General features: G+C 36.4%; 2 protein-coding genes across 10 annotated transcripts in view; one reads left to right on the top strand and one right to left on the bottom strand.

Moving 5' to 3' along the window:
* The window catches only part of LOC109475330 (beta-1,4 N-acetylgalactosaminyltransferase 1-like), a 20,278-nt gene extending 14,752 nt beyond the window's left edge, over positions 1 to 5,526 (bottom strand). For 3 of the 9 annotated variants that reach the window (XR_002140530.1, XM_019775942.1, XM_019775939.1), the window contains exons 1-6: positions 5,352 to 5,526; positions 3,666 to 3,749; positions 2,774 to 2,929; positions 1,886 to 1,990; positions 1,204 to 1,310; positions 984 to 1,039 (exon numbers count right to left, since the gene is read on the bottom strand). Coding sequence is in view for 7 of the 9 variants with exons in the window: in XM_019775942.1 (XP_019631501.1) it covers positions 984 to 1,039; positions 1,204 to 1,310; positions 1,886 to 1,990; positions 2,774 to 2,929; positions 3,666 to 3,730 (489 nt within the window). In the remaining 2 variants the exon portion in view is untranslated. Of the gene's footprint in view, positions 1 to 983; positions 1,040 to 1,203; positions 1,311 to 1,885; positions 2,718 to 2,773; positions 2,930 to 3,665; positions 3,750 to 5,318 lie in introns of those variants that run through there. The other 6 variants (XM_019775941.1, XM_019775940.1, XM_019775943.1 and 3 more) reach the window with 6 other exon arrangements.
* A 5,406-nt stretch (positions 5,527 to 10,932) lies between these two features.
* LOC109475325 (galactosylceramide sulfotransferase-like) lies at positions 10,933 to 12,680 on the top strand. The gene is made up of 2 exons (XM_019775934.1): positions 10,933 to 10,937; positions 11,345 to 12,680. Exons 1-2 carry the CDS (start codon positions 10,933 to 10,935, stop codon positions 12,381 to 12,383), a joined length of 1,044 nt encoding a protein of 347 aa, XP_019631493.1. The 3' UTR covers positions 12,384 to 12,680.
* The last annotated feature ends 3,001 nt before the right edge of the window (positions 12,681 to 15,681 follow it).

Below are 15,681 nucleotides of genomic sequence, written 5' to 3' on the forward strand. Positions count from 1 at the left end.
CATGGGGGGACCGGGGGGGCTCTTTGACCCCCCCTAAGAACTCGCGAATGGTATGTCGTATGACCACCAAATTTTCAGAGAATGGTGTACTAGTGAAAATTTATCATATCTACAATTTTTATGTCGTTTTGACGTAATATGACGTCATTATGACGTCATTAATGTGATTTTATTGGCCAAAACCGTCTAAATAGGTTTTTCCCTGAAAACCTCCCTGGTATACAACATAACTTTACCAAAAGAGTTTATGACAGAATATTAGTGTGTACTGAGTCTTATGTTGCCCATAGCAACACCGGTGACGTCATAAAATGACGTCATGCATATTTAAGATATCCGCCATCTTGGATCATCAATCTTGAATTTTCAAAAATAGTTTTTTTTCATGATAAAGCCTAAAATACATTGTAAACATACTAAACACCTTCATTCAAACCTTTTTTGTGAAAAGAAATGGAAGTATTGATGAAATTTTAACGAAAATAACCCGCATATACCTGTTCTAATGATATGGTCCGCCATCTTGGATTTTGGCCAATGACGTCATCAAATTAGCATAAATTATGCATATTTAATGATAAAATTTACATAAAATTATATGGGATGTTATCAATATTAGAAACCATGAGTAACTTGACATAAAACCCATAAAATTCTATTGTTGAAACAAAAAGTACTAAATTTAGCAAAAAATGCCTGTCAGAAACCCGTTGCCATGGCAACACAAAAATTATTATCTTATTCCAATGATAGAGAATTGTTGCCAACAATATTTTAGGAAAAGTCACTAAGTTTGGTCGTTCTACGGCTAGCCGTTCAGACGCTAGGTGACATCAAAGTTGCCGCGGGCACTTTTAGCCGCCCCCGGTCTAGGTAGGGTTAATGTAAATGATTCTGTCGTAACAGTTCACTTTGCTTGACATAAAAACATAGTAAACAACCAGAGCTAGCTAACTATATACAGAAACATTTTCACAGATTACCTTTAATTTTATGTTGCTCCGTATATTGTAAAGACTGAACCACTCAACTTGTAACCCTAAATAGAAACATGTTGTTTAGACTTTGACTTTGACACATAAAACTGTTAACATTAAGTGAGGAAAAATCATTAATATCATTTCGAAATTTTACCAGCGTTTAATTTTATGTTAGAATTCCTGTTTCAGAGTAGGTAATATGTAAGCGGTAATATCAGCTTACCTTTTAGCCACACAGAACGCATCGGTATGACAGAAACGCCATGTGCCGGATAACTTATCGGTGATGACCCGTTTACTTGGTTACGTCCGTGGAATATGTTGATTCGCCTTTAATAGACGTAAAATATGTTCCTTGAAGCATGTCCTTTTGACCATATATAGATATCAATATTTCCTTAAGGGTCTGCTACGGATAGTATTAACAGCGATGGTGGCAGAGGTTACACAAGCTTTAGCTTACTATACAACTTGATCTACAAAAAAAAATCAAATACATATATCGTGTGCTTCGACCTTTTTTTAAAGATTAAAATTACCTTTCCAGTTCTCAATACCATGTGCAACATACCTCACGATAGAGATAATTTGACACGGATTATTTTGTCAAAAATCAATAGGGCAAATAATTGCAATACGATTATAGATATTAGTTGTCTTATTGCTATAGTTACTTATTGATTTATTAACCTGTTTATTTATTAGGCAATGTTTTAAAAACCTTTCAAGCAAGTAGTAGTAAACTAGAAGAAAAAAGTGCCATTTTTCTTATCAATATATTGTTTTTCGTAATTAAAAAGGGCTAATTTCAATGCTGAATCTAGAAGTGTGCTTTAAAATTCAAAATGGCACAATTTTTCTAGGTTTTGCTAATAATGTCATTTTGCTATAAGAGGTAAAATTACCTTCTTTCGTATCTTTTTAAACTTGCCTCTCTTCTTTTCTGGTCTGCTGCTGAAATGGATAGTTTAGCCGCTTTGCACTCAGAACAAGGAATCTGCTTAAGTTTACTGAAATATAAGGAAGATATTTCTTCGATCGTACAATAATCAATCACATAGCTCGTGATCGCATTATTTATTAGGTTTTTTTTCTGGCGAAAGGGACACTAGACAGTCTGTCATCAGTTTTGTAACAGCATCAAAATAAATACATAATACTAATCGAAGAGCGTCGATTGCACTGGTGACTATTATTCGAATCGCCTTTATTGTACTTGCTTCTGGCCTTATGTAAAGGTAAATTGTACTAGAACAGTAAGTATAGTTATTTCTAAGAGGCCATGCAAAGTTACATAGTGGCCTTGGCCCAATAGAGGATGCGGTTTCAACATGATGCGGGATTCCAAATGGAAATTTCGCCAAGTATGGCAGGTTTCTGTGCAGGTTCCTGTGTCTAACCGCTTCTATATCTACTCCTTTTTATCTTTTGGCTCTTAATTCACGCTGGTAGTCTTTTAGTCTTTCGGCATACGAGAAAGAAATGTAATTATTTTATCTCTTCGAGGGCAATCAAACCTTATCGTAGCTCAAATTCTCTCAACAAATAGCATATCTGTTTTCTTTTCTGTTACTTGTTTTGAGCAATTGTGGTTAGTATGGTTGGGAGAACGTTTAATTCTTTATGGCGCGGTTTTTTTTAGATTGCGTTACATTTTTCTGCAAATGGGGTGTATATTTCCTATACAAAACTATTTTACAATCTCTTAACCTATTTCTTAAGTTTATCATCGTAGTGAAAAAATATTCCAGATTGTACCAAAACAATAAACTAAAATTGTTTTACATACTTACTTACAAATGGTTGGATCATACTTAACGAGATGAGATTGAGTCTTTCCCAAAGGACGCATAAGGGAGCTGACTTCAAAAGCACCGGCTGCATGATAACTGTTCTGTTCTCTAATATAGACTGTGTCCAAATGCGAATTCAACAAATATCCACAGAAACTGAAAAGAAAAATGAAGTTAACGGTAGTTGCACAACCCCGTACCTTTGCCAAATAATGTTAGCATTAATAAATGACGTATAAATGGTTTACATTGCTTTTGCAAATTTCTTATGATTATAAATACAGTATAGGTTTTTGTACTGCGCTAAAAGATCTTTTCACAAAGGTATATTTGGTAACACTGGAGAGTTTCAATGATGATAAGACTCCATCTTAGCCCTAATAACACGTTTAAATCTGTATTAGATTCACTGTGTTAGTTTGGTGTTAAGGAGCGTCATGTTTTCCATAAAGTGTCCATTTAGTGATAGTTTTTGGTGTTTCCCAGAAATGTAGCAGAAGCTTTTCGTAATCCTTTTTACGAAAGAACAAAGTAACATTCAACAATGTTTCAATGGGTTAGTTCTCATCATTCTCATTTCTCTTCGTTTAAAACTCCGTTCTCAACGTTCAAAACCCATTTTTCAACGTTCATAAGTCTTTTTTCTCGTCGTTCAAAACCCATTTCCGTTCGTTCAAACCCCCATTTCTCAACGTTCAAACCCATTTGTCTTCGTTCAAAACCCACCTTTCTTCATTCAAAAGAATTTTACCTATTCCATTGTGGTCAATTGTAGGACAGTTAAAGGTCAGTTTTGCAAAACATTAAAAGGCGAGGAAAGTAAAAAACTTACGGACATTTATTTATATATATATAAACCATGTTAGGTATATTTCAAAACTAAAAGTCTTACCTTCCTGCTGCGAACAGTACTAGATTTAGAAAAAGGCTTTTTCGGTTGGGAAAAGTTGCATCCATTTCTTCCCAAACTGTGGTTCTGAAAATAATTTACGTGTCAGTTCCAAAGGAACATCATCTGCTACAGTTGTATTGTAGCAATGTTGGTGCCTTAGTATAAAACAGAAAACGTGACATTCGAAATTTACACAGTTTTCATCACTTCACGCAGGTGTAAATGAGAGAGTAGGCGGCCCACACAAATATAACATAATTTACAGGTTGCCTGAGCCCTCATTATATATGGATGAATTTTAGTAATAATTTGATCAATATTTGCTGATTGGGAATGAGTCTGTATGATCTGTATATCAATGACCATTATAAAACAGCACAGTCCTGAAACAATGCCTTAACGATGGTAAAATTTTTTGGCTCGATGTCCTTACCTTGTTCTGAACCCCAAGCCCATGCAATCATAGCAAAATGTTGATAACAAGAGTATTAATCATTCTTAAATTTTTTATTTTAATAACGTTATATTGGTTTACAAATGGCTTAAAAGGTGGAAATTTGGTAGTTTAAGAACCATTAAACATATAAATATCTATAGTTATATATATATACATATATATATATATGTAACTGTTATTTTATATATTATCTTATTATCTATATATTATATATCTATATATTGTCTCTTGATCTCTCTCTCTCCTTCTCTCTCTCTCTCTCTCTCTATATATATATATATACATCAAGGAGCGGAATCTGGTGTTTGTTCACCAGGAGAAGTTATGAACAGTGCTAGAATAGTATAATGTCAGTGACCAACTAGTTGATAACACCAGGGCCTTCTACAAAAACTGCATGGGTGCAGTCCGTACGCCGAACGGAATAACAAACTAGTTTGAGTTACGGTCGGGGTTAAGCAGGAATGCGTACTGTCGCCGCTCTTGTTCATCATACGCATAGACAAGATAACAAAGCAGGCAAACCCAAAACCAGCAGCCCTCAACGAACTCCTGTTTGCAGATGATCAAAGCCTTATTAGTAAAAAGACAGACTGCAAGAACACACCACAAACTTGAACACTGCCTTTGAGGACTACGACATGAAAACCAGTATCAACAACATAAAGTCTAAAAATCAGCAGAACACCTGGAAACCTTGACATCGAGATTAATAACATTGGTTTAAAACAGAGAATTCAAATCCTTGGCAATATCTTCACAGAACTGAATAGAGAAATAGAGACCAGAGTCCAAAAAGCAAACAGTGTCAGTTACAAACTTGTGCCGCTCCTGAAGCACCCCAGCATCCCCATGGAATCCAACGCCAAACTCTCCAACTCCATCTTCCTGCCAATCCTTACGTATCAGTGCCAGACCTGGACTTGAGAAAAACCCTTAGAAAGAAAAATCATCACGTGTGAAATGAGGTGCCTGAGACGACTTGTCAACAGGACCAGACGTGACAAAATCAGAAGCACCACGATTGGACAGATGGCAGGGGTTAGGTCAGTCCGAGAGTTTATTCATAAACAACAAATTAAGTCGTTTGGACACCTGATAAGGATGCCACCGCAAAAAGTGCCACAAAGAGCATATAACAGCAGAAAAACTGGACCCAAGGCCAGGGGACATCCAAGGAAGAAATTGATAGATACCGTGAAGAACAACCTGAACAGGCATGGCCTTACGTCAACAACAGCCTCCAGACTCGCCGTCAGGCGCCAAGTGTCCCTTTCTACGACACCACAGATGGTAGAAGTCGACGGATAAATTGAAGTGTCAGAAACGGAAGACCGGTACTAAAGACGTTGTTCTGTTGGTTGGTCATTTTGACCTCGCTAATGTTAGCAAACGCGTAGTAGTGTTCTGTTTGCCCACAATAAAAGTTACAGTTAAAAAAACAGACGTTGTGCGTTAGTCTCTATTTTGTGCTTTCTGATTGGCCATGGACGAGTCCAGCTATTCACAGTCACTGCCCATCAGTTTCTAAAAGGTATGTGTTACCCCATCCGCCAGCCCAATAAGGGCGCAGCAGCGTGGCTCAACCTATGCTGTCATCAAGTAACCGATTATGACCGGCTTCAGGTGCGACCTAACATAAACGGCGTAAAAAGTTAGTTAGTTGGAAAAAGGTAAGATAGGCTTTTCAACGTTAATTTCGCAGCCTTATTTCAAATTTGATGAGATTTACTTCGTATTTTTTCTTTAACAAAACTTTAACCGCACGTTTTGAATAGGATATAAATATGTGCTAAGACCGTTTGTGTCTGTTTCAGTATAGCAGGTATAAACGCCCTTTGGCGTGACACACCAGCTTCACAAGCACGCGGCGCGGTGGCAGCTTGCTACCTTAAAGGGAAGACTATATATTAGCCGGTATTAGGCACTTACTAGGTGGAACATCTAACAGTTTATTAGTCATTTTACATCATGTATAGTCTGGACATGTATTTCTTGTTAGATAATATGTTACTGTAGTTTAAATATATCATCAGTTGGCCATTTAAAACTATTTTTCCATTGATTTGGCAAATACAACTAGTGTTAACGCGTCTAACTAGCTATTATCAAGGGCTAGCCTGGGAAATAAATTCATTGGATGGTTATTGATACACATTATCAATAAAACAAAGAGTCTGAAAATTACGTTACCCTGCTACACATAACATCAGTATTAATTAATAGTACGGAATATCTAGGTGCTATGCACTTTCTGTGGTCTGCGATAAACAGAAAATGTTTCAACCCCATCTAGATTGGGCTTTTTTGGGAGTCGTAAAGGGTATATAAGACTCATAAAGGGTATATTGTTTGACCGCCAAATTTACAGAAAATAGTGTGCAAGGACAAATAAATCATAACAATAATTTTTGATGTCGTTATGACGTAATATGTCGTATATAGGCTAACAGCCAAAACAGTCTAAATAGATTGGTCTTTTAACCCTATCTAGACCAGGCTTTTTTGGCTTGGTGGGATCGAGAGGGCTCATTCGACCCCCTCAGAACTCGCGAACGGTATGTTGTATGACCACCGAAATTTTCAGATGGTGTACAAGTAAAACATTTTCATAACTACAATTTTATTACGTTATAAGGTAATGTGACGTCGTTATGACGTCATTAATGTGATTTTATTGGCCAAAACCGTCTAGATAGATTATTCCCTGAAAACTAAATGGTACATAACTTTACCAAAAGTGTTTATGACAAAATATTAGGGTGTACTAAGTCTTATGTTGCCCATAGCATCACCGGTTACGTCATAAAATGACGCCATGCATATTTAAGCAATCAGCCATCTTTGATCATCAATTTTAAATTAAAAGAAAATTTCTTAAGGATAAAGCCTTAAATACATTGTAAACAGAATAAAGACGTTCATATAAACCTTTTTTGTAAAACGAAATCGAAATATTGGTGAAATTTTATGGGAAATAATATGTATATACCTGTTTTAATGACATGGTCCCCCATGTTAGATTTTGGCCAATAACGTCATCAAATTAGCAAAAGTGATGCATTTTTATTGATAATATTTACATAAAATTATTTGGGATGTTATTGATATTACAAACCATGTTTAACGTGCACATAAAACCTATAAAATTCTATTGTTGAAAAGAAAATTACTAAATTTAGGAAAAAAATGTTGGAAACCCGTTGCAACAAAAATCATGTTATGTTATGTTGTTCCAATGATACAGAATTGTTGCCAACAATATTTTAGGAAAAGTCACTAAGTTTGGCCATCCTAGCGCTAGCCTTTCAGACGCTATGTGGCACTTTTACCCCCCCCCCCAGGTCTAGATAGGGTTAAACCTTAGTAATATAACTTTTAAAAAAGGAATATTAGGGTCCACTAAAACTTGTTTTGCCAAAAGCAACCCCGGTAAATTTTAAAAAAAATGGCGCAATTTATATTTATCCAGAATTTAAAGGAGGAGGGAAGTGCCCGCGCAAACTTGGATGTCGAATAACGTCCGAACGGCTTGTGCTAGGGCCACCAAACTCAGTCACTTTTCATAAGATATTGTTGATAACAATTTCCTATTAGTGAGATAAATTCAATAAAAAATTAAATTTTGTTGCCATAGCAACACGTTGCTCACAGGCATTTTTGCAAAAATCAGTAATTTTTAAATTTCAAGGCTTTTATGTTAATTTACACATGCTTGCTAATATCAATAAAATATTTTATATTTTCATGTTATTTTAATCAAAAATAATACTGCATAATTTATGCTAATCCGATGACGTCATTGGTCAAAATTGGTCACAAGATGGCGGACCATATTATTAGATCAGGTACATTCCAGCTTTTTCATCCCAACTACGATTTTTTTTACAGAAAATGTTAATTTGAACCTCTGTAGTCCATTTCCATTGTAGTTTAAGGCTCTATGTTAAGAAAATATTTTCGAAAATTTCATATTGACGATCCAAGATAGCGGGCAGTTTTAACATGGTGTTGCTATGGGCAACATACGATTAAGTACAATTCAATAGTCTATCATAAACACTTGTAAAACTTGTGTTGTATACCATTAAGTTTAAAGAGATAGACGGTTTATAGGCAATGGATCACATAAAAGACGCCATGATAACGACATATCACGTCCAAATGATTTAAAAATTGTTGAAATGATTGATTATAACGAGTACCATACTCAAAAAAATTGGTGGCCATACGATACTAGTATTCGGCGGTCATGCGATATATGATATCCATATTCCTTTACGCATGTGAAGCTTGGACTCTGACAGCTGAACTGCAAAGGAGGATACTGTCAATGGAGATGAGATGTTACTAAATACTTTTAATGTAACTTACAAGGACCACGGTACCAACATGGAAGTCAGGAACGCCATTAACAAATCTCCAAAAGCAGATCTTTTTAGTGGGTAATACAGTATCAAATTGGCCAGTCTGCAACTATTTTCCCACCCAAGATCTGCATGCACTCGCACAGGGAGGAGCACTTCTTTTCAAAAATGGTGTTGCTGCCCCTCCTTGTGCCCCTATTAACAGCTATCAAAAATCTGTAAAAGACATATGTATACATCCAGGACTGCCCAACTAGCCGGAGGCTATTATAAAGGGCTAGCCCTCACAACAAGAACATAAACAATTCGGAACAGGTAGCAGTTAGCAGTGTCGGTTACACTTCAGATAAACATACTGTTACATAACAGGTGTTGCGGTCTAACGTTAACAAGCTATGAGGTCCGGCCTGGTCGTCGTGCGTTTACTACAATTACATTGTGTACTATATTTACATGTCAGGTTAACATACTATTACATAACAGATGTTGCAGTCTAACGTTACGGTATGAAATCTGGCCTAGACGTCATGCATTTACTATAATTACGTTGTGCACTATATTTACATTGTCAATACAATTCTATTGAACTCGTACAGATTTACTAAGTAGTTGTCGTCAAGTATTTATCAAGTATTGTCCATAGTTTGTTTTTAAAGGAGCTGATGGAGCGGGTTGTTCGGGTTTCGCTAGGGAGAGCATTCCAGATGGTTATAGCTCTGATCACAAATGTTCTCTGGGACTTGGTAGTTCTACAAACGGGCATGGACAAGTGTTCACTATTCCGTAAGGGATACCGGGATTCTGTGGCGGAAGCTACTATTGTAGGAAAGGTATGGGATCCCAAAGTGACCACTGATAAGCCTGGCTGTTTGGTACCGAACAGATTCTAAAGTATTTTGGTCACGTAAAGTGAAAATACACAAAACATATGTTAGAACTTCTTTTACTTTAGTTAAACTGTCCAAAATAACATTTGGTGAGGGGACCCATGGAGAGACTTCCTGAAATGCTCAGCCAGCTGGCCCACTAGGAGGGCAAGAGCCTTGCCTGGTGGTCAGGGCAATAAACAACTTGGCAATAATATTTTGATCAGGCAACAACTAGGTGTTAATGGCCTTTGACGTTTCGACTGGAGGCAGATCTTGGGTGGGGAAATGGATACAGACTGGCCAATTTGATACTGTCTTACCCCCACCAAAAGATCTGCTTGGATTAGTCATTAACCAACCTACCGGAAAAAGTCACCTTGAAGATCTCCTTAGTATCTTAGTATCTCACAAGTTAAAATGGCACGGCCACGTGACTAGAAGTAAAGGGCTCTCCATAGTTATACTACAAGGAAAAGTACCAGGGAAAAAAAGAGGGAGAGACAAAGGAAGAAATGGGACGACAATGTCAAGGAGTGGCGCTGGCACATGACAGAGAAGGATGGAAAAAGGCAGTGTGCTCAGCCACTAGGTGCCCCCACGGCCACCCCGGTCTAGGGACCGGTAAGACGATATACCTTTTTTTGAGTTCTGAAAGGGGGCCGAAGGAGCACAAACCCTGCAGTCCCAAAGATCCCCCGACAGTCCAGTCTAGATAGGGTTAGCGCAAGCTATCTGCCATTTTTGATGTAGTGATAAAACTTAAAATTGTGGTGATAAAATAAAAAAAAACACCTGTGTTAACCTATTTTTGACAAACTCTGTCATCGAATCAACATAAATTATGTGTTTTTAATTAATATTTAAATTACATAAAATTACATTGTTGATAGTAAAAAGCGTGTTTAACCAGACAGGAAACCCATACGAGTCTATTGGTGGGATGATTACTAAAAATTACTGTTTTTCGCAAATAATGCGAAATTCGCTGCCATGGCAACACATAAAATCATCAACCTTGGTTTTAACGCAAGTCATTTAGACGTTATCTGACATTTAAGTTGTCGCGGGTACCCCCGGGTTATAGCATAACGATGAGATGCTGCCCGTGCGTCAGGTTGACTACAGTCCCACAGTTGGATGGGCCTGTTAAAGGACCTGTGGAACGAACTTCTTGCGTTGTTACGCTTTTTGGAATTTTCACAGAATACTTGTTTCCGTTTCTGGAAGGATATCTAGATTTAATGGTTGATGACCTGGTAGTTGGTAAAAGACTAGGAAGGTGGGTTGGACTGAGTCATTATTTTCTGAGGGTGGTCAGCGTATGAAATTTGTGAATGCTATGCTTTAATGTTTTTCATTTTATACTTATATTATGATATGTAAGTATTGTCAACCACTATATATATATTTGCAGTAAATGAATAGTAAGCCGTGGAAGTAAAGGAGCTGCCAGACAAGCGATGATGGCACGAAGAAGGGCTGCAATCCTCTGCACAGCTGTTTTCGTCGTGACCTTACTCTTGCTGTTACATCGCTACATGAAAGGAGAAGTATTCATTGGGGGTATTCAATCCATGAGGCAAGTCCTTAAAACAGATATCTTCAATCTACATTTGCATACCAACATCTGCTTGGCTTTATTGACCAAGCAAGCCCCCTTTTTTAAGTTTCAAAAAGACTGAAGAGGCCATATTTTATACCAAGTATAAATTGTTTAACTCTATTAATCTTTTGTCGAATCCAATACGCACTAGTAAAATTTATATCTAGTCGGAAAGTCATCTCTGTAAACACAGCAATATTATGTATAATTGGATATTAAATATTTGAATTTTCCAAACAGGTCCCCACCCCTATTCATTTCAGGTCATTTGGCTGAAAACCAAAATTTAAATAAAAATTGAAATACAAACGGATAAGTAACATGACTGTTTAAAGGTTTCTATCAAAACATCCTCATAATAATATATTTTACTTACTTTTCAGAAATAAGTTAAAGATAGATAGGTCAAGTGTCATGGAATGTTCAGCAAAGATGAATATTGTTTTCCTGAAGACTCATAAAACGGCTGGTTCTACAGTTCAAAATATACTCCTGCGGTATGGACTGGAGAAAAACCTGACGTTTGCCTTACCAGCTGCTGGCCATAGGTTTTTTTGGCCTGACTACTTTAAAAGGTCATCTGTTCTACAGGAACAACAAAAAAGGAGCAAGACTGTCTACAATATACTATGTCATCACACCCGCTTTCACTATGCCAACATGAGGGATCTCATGCCTGAAGACTCAGTTTACATTACGGTGGTACGAAGTCCTGCTGCAATGTTCAGATCTGCCTTTGAGTATTTTCATTTAAAGAAAAAATACCATATTTTCCAGCCACATGCCATGGACGTTTTTCTTTCTAGACCCCTGTATTATGTTGGTCCATACGGAAAGAGGCCATTTTTTCGGAACCCAATATTTTTCGACTTGGGATACAGTCCTGATCAGCTTGTGTCAGAAAAGTCAATCCAGGAAGCTATTGAATACATAGATGGTATTTTTTCCGTTGTTTTGGTATCGGACCATTTTGAAGAGTCCATGGTGCTGCTAAGACATACTCTATGCTGGGATCTTAATGACGTAACGTATTTTAAGCTAAATGCAATGAAGACATCATCTACAAAGTACGTCTCTACAGAGACTGAAGCGAAGATTAAACAGTGGAACAAAGCCGATAGTATGCTGTTTGATTACTTCAACAAATCATTATGGCAGAAACTCTCAAAGCTTCCTTTTAATTGGATAAGAGAAGTAAAATTAATAAAACAGAAAAATAGGCTTTTACACGTTACGTGCACTAAAACAGGAAAATCAATCTCTAATATAAAAACCAAGGATTTTAAACTTTTGATACCACCCGGACTATCTGTTGATGGTAATGTATTAAAAGAACTTGAACAAAGAAATAAAGCTTGCGTTTACATGGCTAAACCAGAAATACCATTTACTCAAGAGCTTAAGAGGAAATATAAAAATTAAAATTAAGAAATAATGCACAGACGACATCTATATTTTTTACATTTTAAGTACTTTTTTCTACAAAATTTTCATCTAATACCTATGCATGTACCAAAACAAATCTATTTATCCGTAAATATTTTCATTAGATTTGTAAAGTATAGGATATAAGGGTTAACATTTAAACAACGATACAGTCAGGAGGTTAAAAGGTTGCAAGAACACACTGTTAGGTAATAAAGAGGCAGACAACATTGGCATTGTGACATAAAGTGGCTCAATGCTTTCTGGATTAGGAAGTCGACCCCAGTGATAAACCGGAACGAGGGGGTTTAAACTCAACCACATTTAGTTGAAACCCCATCGTAAAAAAATAAAAGTATTGAAGTTATAACAATTGTGTGTATCGTTTGTCTCTTATAAGAGTATGAGTTCCTGTTAAGCTTTTAATGATCACCCCTTTATGAGTACAGGTTTTTGCACTTTTGACCGTATCCACGCCATCCTGTCTCTCCTTGTGGATTGCATGTTTACAACACCTAATCTTATATATAATGTTATATTATAATGCAGTGTTAGTGAATGGAAACAAAAATGTAAAAACAATGTTTTATGTCATTATGACGTGATTATGACGTCAAAATGTGATTTTTTGCCACAACCGTCTAGAGATGTTAGGCTATATCTTCACCCTATCTAACCGGGGCGGGGGTTAAAAGTGTCCGCGCCAACTTTATCAATAACATTCAATAAAATTTTAGGTAGGTTCCATTATTGAAAATACTGAATTTATGCTACGTCGATGACGCAATTGGTCAAAATCACAGTTGGCGGACCATATCATAATATCAGGTATATAACAGGTATTTTCCTTAAAATTTCATCACTAGTTAGATTTTTTTAAAGGTTCATATGTCTGTCTTAAGTCCATTATCATGATAACCCTTCTGGTTGTCGAATTATACAATTTTAATCATTGATTTCGCAAATAAGAGCCCCATTTGCATGGGTTACATCAGTTGAGCATATTCTCCGACCATCGACAACCATCTTAATGAAAAAGGATATTCTAGCACTTCCTCATAAATTATGCAAATGAGGTCATAACTTGAATAAATTATCGTTATTGACGATCACTTAACTTCCAAAAGCAGAAAGCATGAAATTCCCAGCAATTACAACTATGAAATTGTAACAATTTCTCATTGATTATGCAAATTAGGTCTTCATTTACAGAATCTATATCTTCAGATGTTTTCCTTGTTCTTAAGAGCGAATGTCTGTAAGGGTCATACAATGGTGGCACCGGTCAAAAAATCGATTTGGCTCATTTTTTGCACAGTGATAGTACTTGGTACATAACCCCTCAGAATAGCTTTCTTTTTGTTCAGAACCCCTTGTTGCCATGGCAACGGGCCAAAGACATTTTCAGGGCATTTTCCCAGATTTTGCCATGTACAAAACATGGAAATTGGCTAACTTTAGGGCACTGTAACTGATCAGTGCTTTAGCGTAACGACAAGAGCAAGATGTGCTGATCAGAGCAATGCCTAAACTTGTATAAAATAGCAGTAAATTCAATGTTCAGTAAAACCCGAGGTCTTGGATACTCTGAATACAATACACTGTTTAAAGGGTGTAAAAAAACCCGAAATTTTGCCCAACTTTGAAGCACTGTAAGTCCCAAAAAGGGAGGGATGTTTTGCTTGAAATTTACACAGCATAATAAACCACTCCAGAGGTATAAGATGCATGCTTGCAAAGTTTGGGTTCTTGTTTCGTTGCTACGCACTTGTCCTTAAAGTAGGTCAGTTTTCGTTATTTTGATGATATGTCATTTTGTGCTATCTTTAAACTAACATAAGCTCCAAACCAAACTAGTTATTAAATTGAAAATTACATGAAATGTAAAACAACAAATTGTCTATGAAATGCATGCTTGCAAAGTTTTGGTTCTTGTTTCGTTGCTACGCACTTGTCCTTTAAAGTGGGTCAGTTTTCATTATTTTGATAATATGTCATTTTGAGCTATTTTTGACCTAGCATAAGTTCCAAACCAAACTAGTTCTGTACTTGAAATTTATTTACAACATAAAGCAATATGTACTCTGTGGAATGCGTACTTGCAAAGTCTGGGTTCTTGTTTTGCTGCTACGCACTTGTCCCTGAAAAAGGGTCAATTTGCATATTTTCATGTCATCTTGTCCTATCTTTTGACTCTCATAAGTCTCAACAGTAAACTGTTTTGCTATTTAAATTTACACTGAATGTAAACCTATATATTGTCTATGAAATGCATGTTTGCATAGGTCAGATTCCTGTGTTCTAGTGGCTGTACCTGTCCCTGAAAGTAGGCCATATTCTTCACTTGTCCACTAATGCAAAATATTGGCTATCTTTGGGAGTCTAATATGAAAAAGGAAAGGTTTTAATTCTTCTATCTCTAATTTTGCCAGATCTATGCCTTGGGTTGTTTATGAAATAGTTAGCACCAACGTTTGCATGATATTGTTGTGGCAATGTGACTGTTATTGAACGTATGCCATTTTATCTTAATTTGATGATAACAGTCTTATACAGTCATATTTAGCGTCCCCACATTATTGACTCTCGAAGACTTGACTTGTTTCTATATCTGAATAAATATAATAAATCCCTGCGCATCTTTTTAATATGTAGTCTATCACTCTATGTCTATGTCTTTGTATTAAACTATGTTTATGTGGAAAACATGCATTTCAGCCAATTCCGCTATTCCTGCACTTTACTGTTGATGGATTCCAACACAGCAGGGTCAAGATGTGTACATAGTACAGTCTACATGTACAGATGGATTCCAACACAGCAGGGTCAAGATGTGTACATAGTACAGTCTACATGTACAGGAATAGCGGAATTGACTGAAATGCATGTTTTCCACATAAACATAGTTTAATACAAAGACATAGACATAGAGTGATAGACTACATATTAGAAAGATGCGCAGGGATTTATTATATTTATTCAAATATAGAAACAAGTCAAGTCTTCGAGAGTCAATAATGTGGGGACGCTAAATATGACTGTATAAGACTGTTATCATCAAATTAAGATAAAATGGCATACGTTTAATAACAGCCACATTGCTACAAGTATATCATGCAAACGTTGGTGCTAACTATTTCATAAACAACCCATGGCATATATCTGGCAAAATTAGAGATAGAAGAATTAAAACCTTTCCTTTTTCATATTAGACTCCCAAAGATAGCTAATATAGGAATCTGACCTATGCAAACATGCATTTCATAGACAATATATAGGTTTACATTCAGTGTAA

The sequence above is a fragment of the Branchiostoma belcheri genome, unplaced genomic scaffold (assembly GCF_001625305.1).
Source record: "Branchiostoma belcheri isolate BF01 breed outbred unplaced genomic scaffold, Haploidv18h27 scaffold331, whole genome shotgun sequence".
Taxonomy (NCBI): Eukaryota; Metazoa; Chordata; class Leptocardii; order Amphioxiformes; family Branchiostomatidae; genus Branchiostoma; species Branchiostoma belcheri.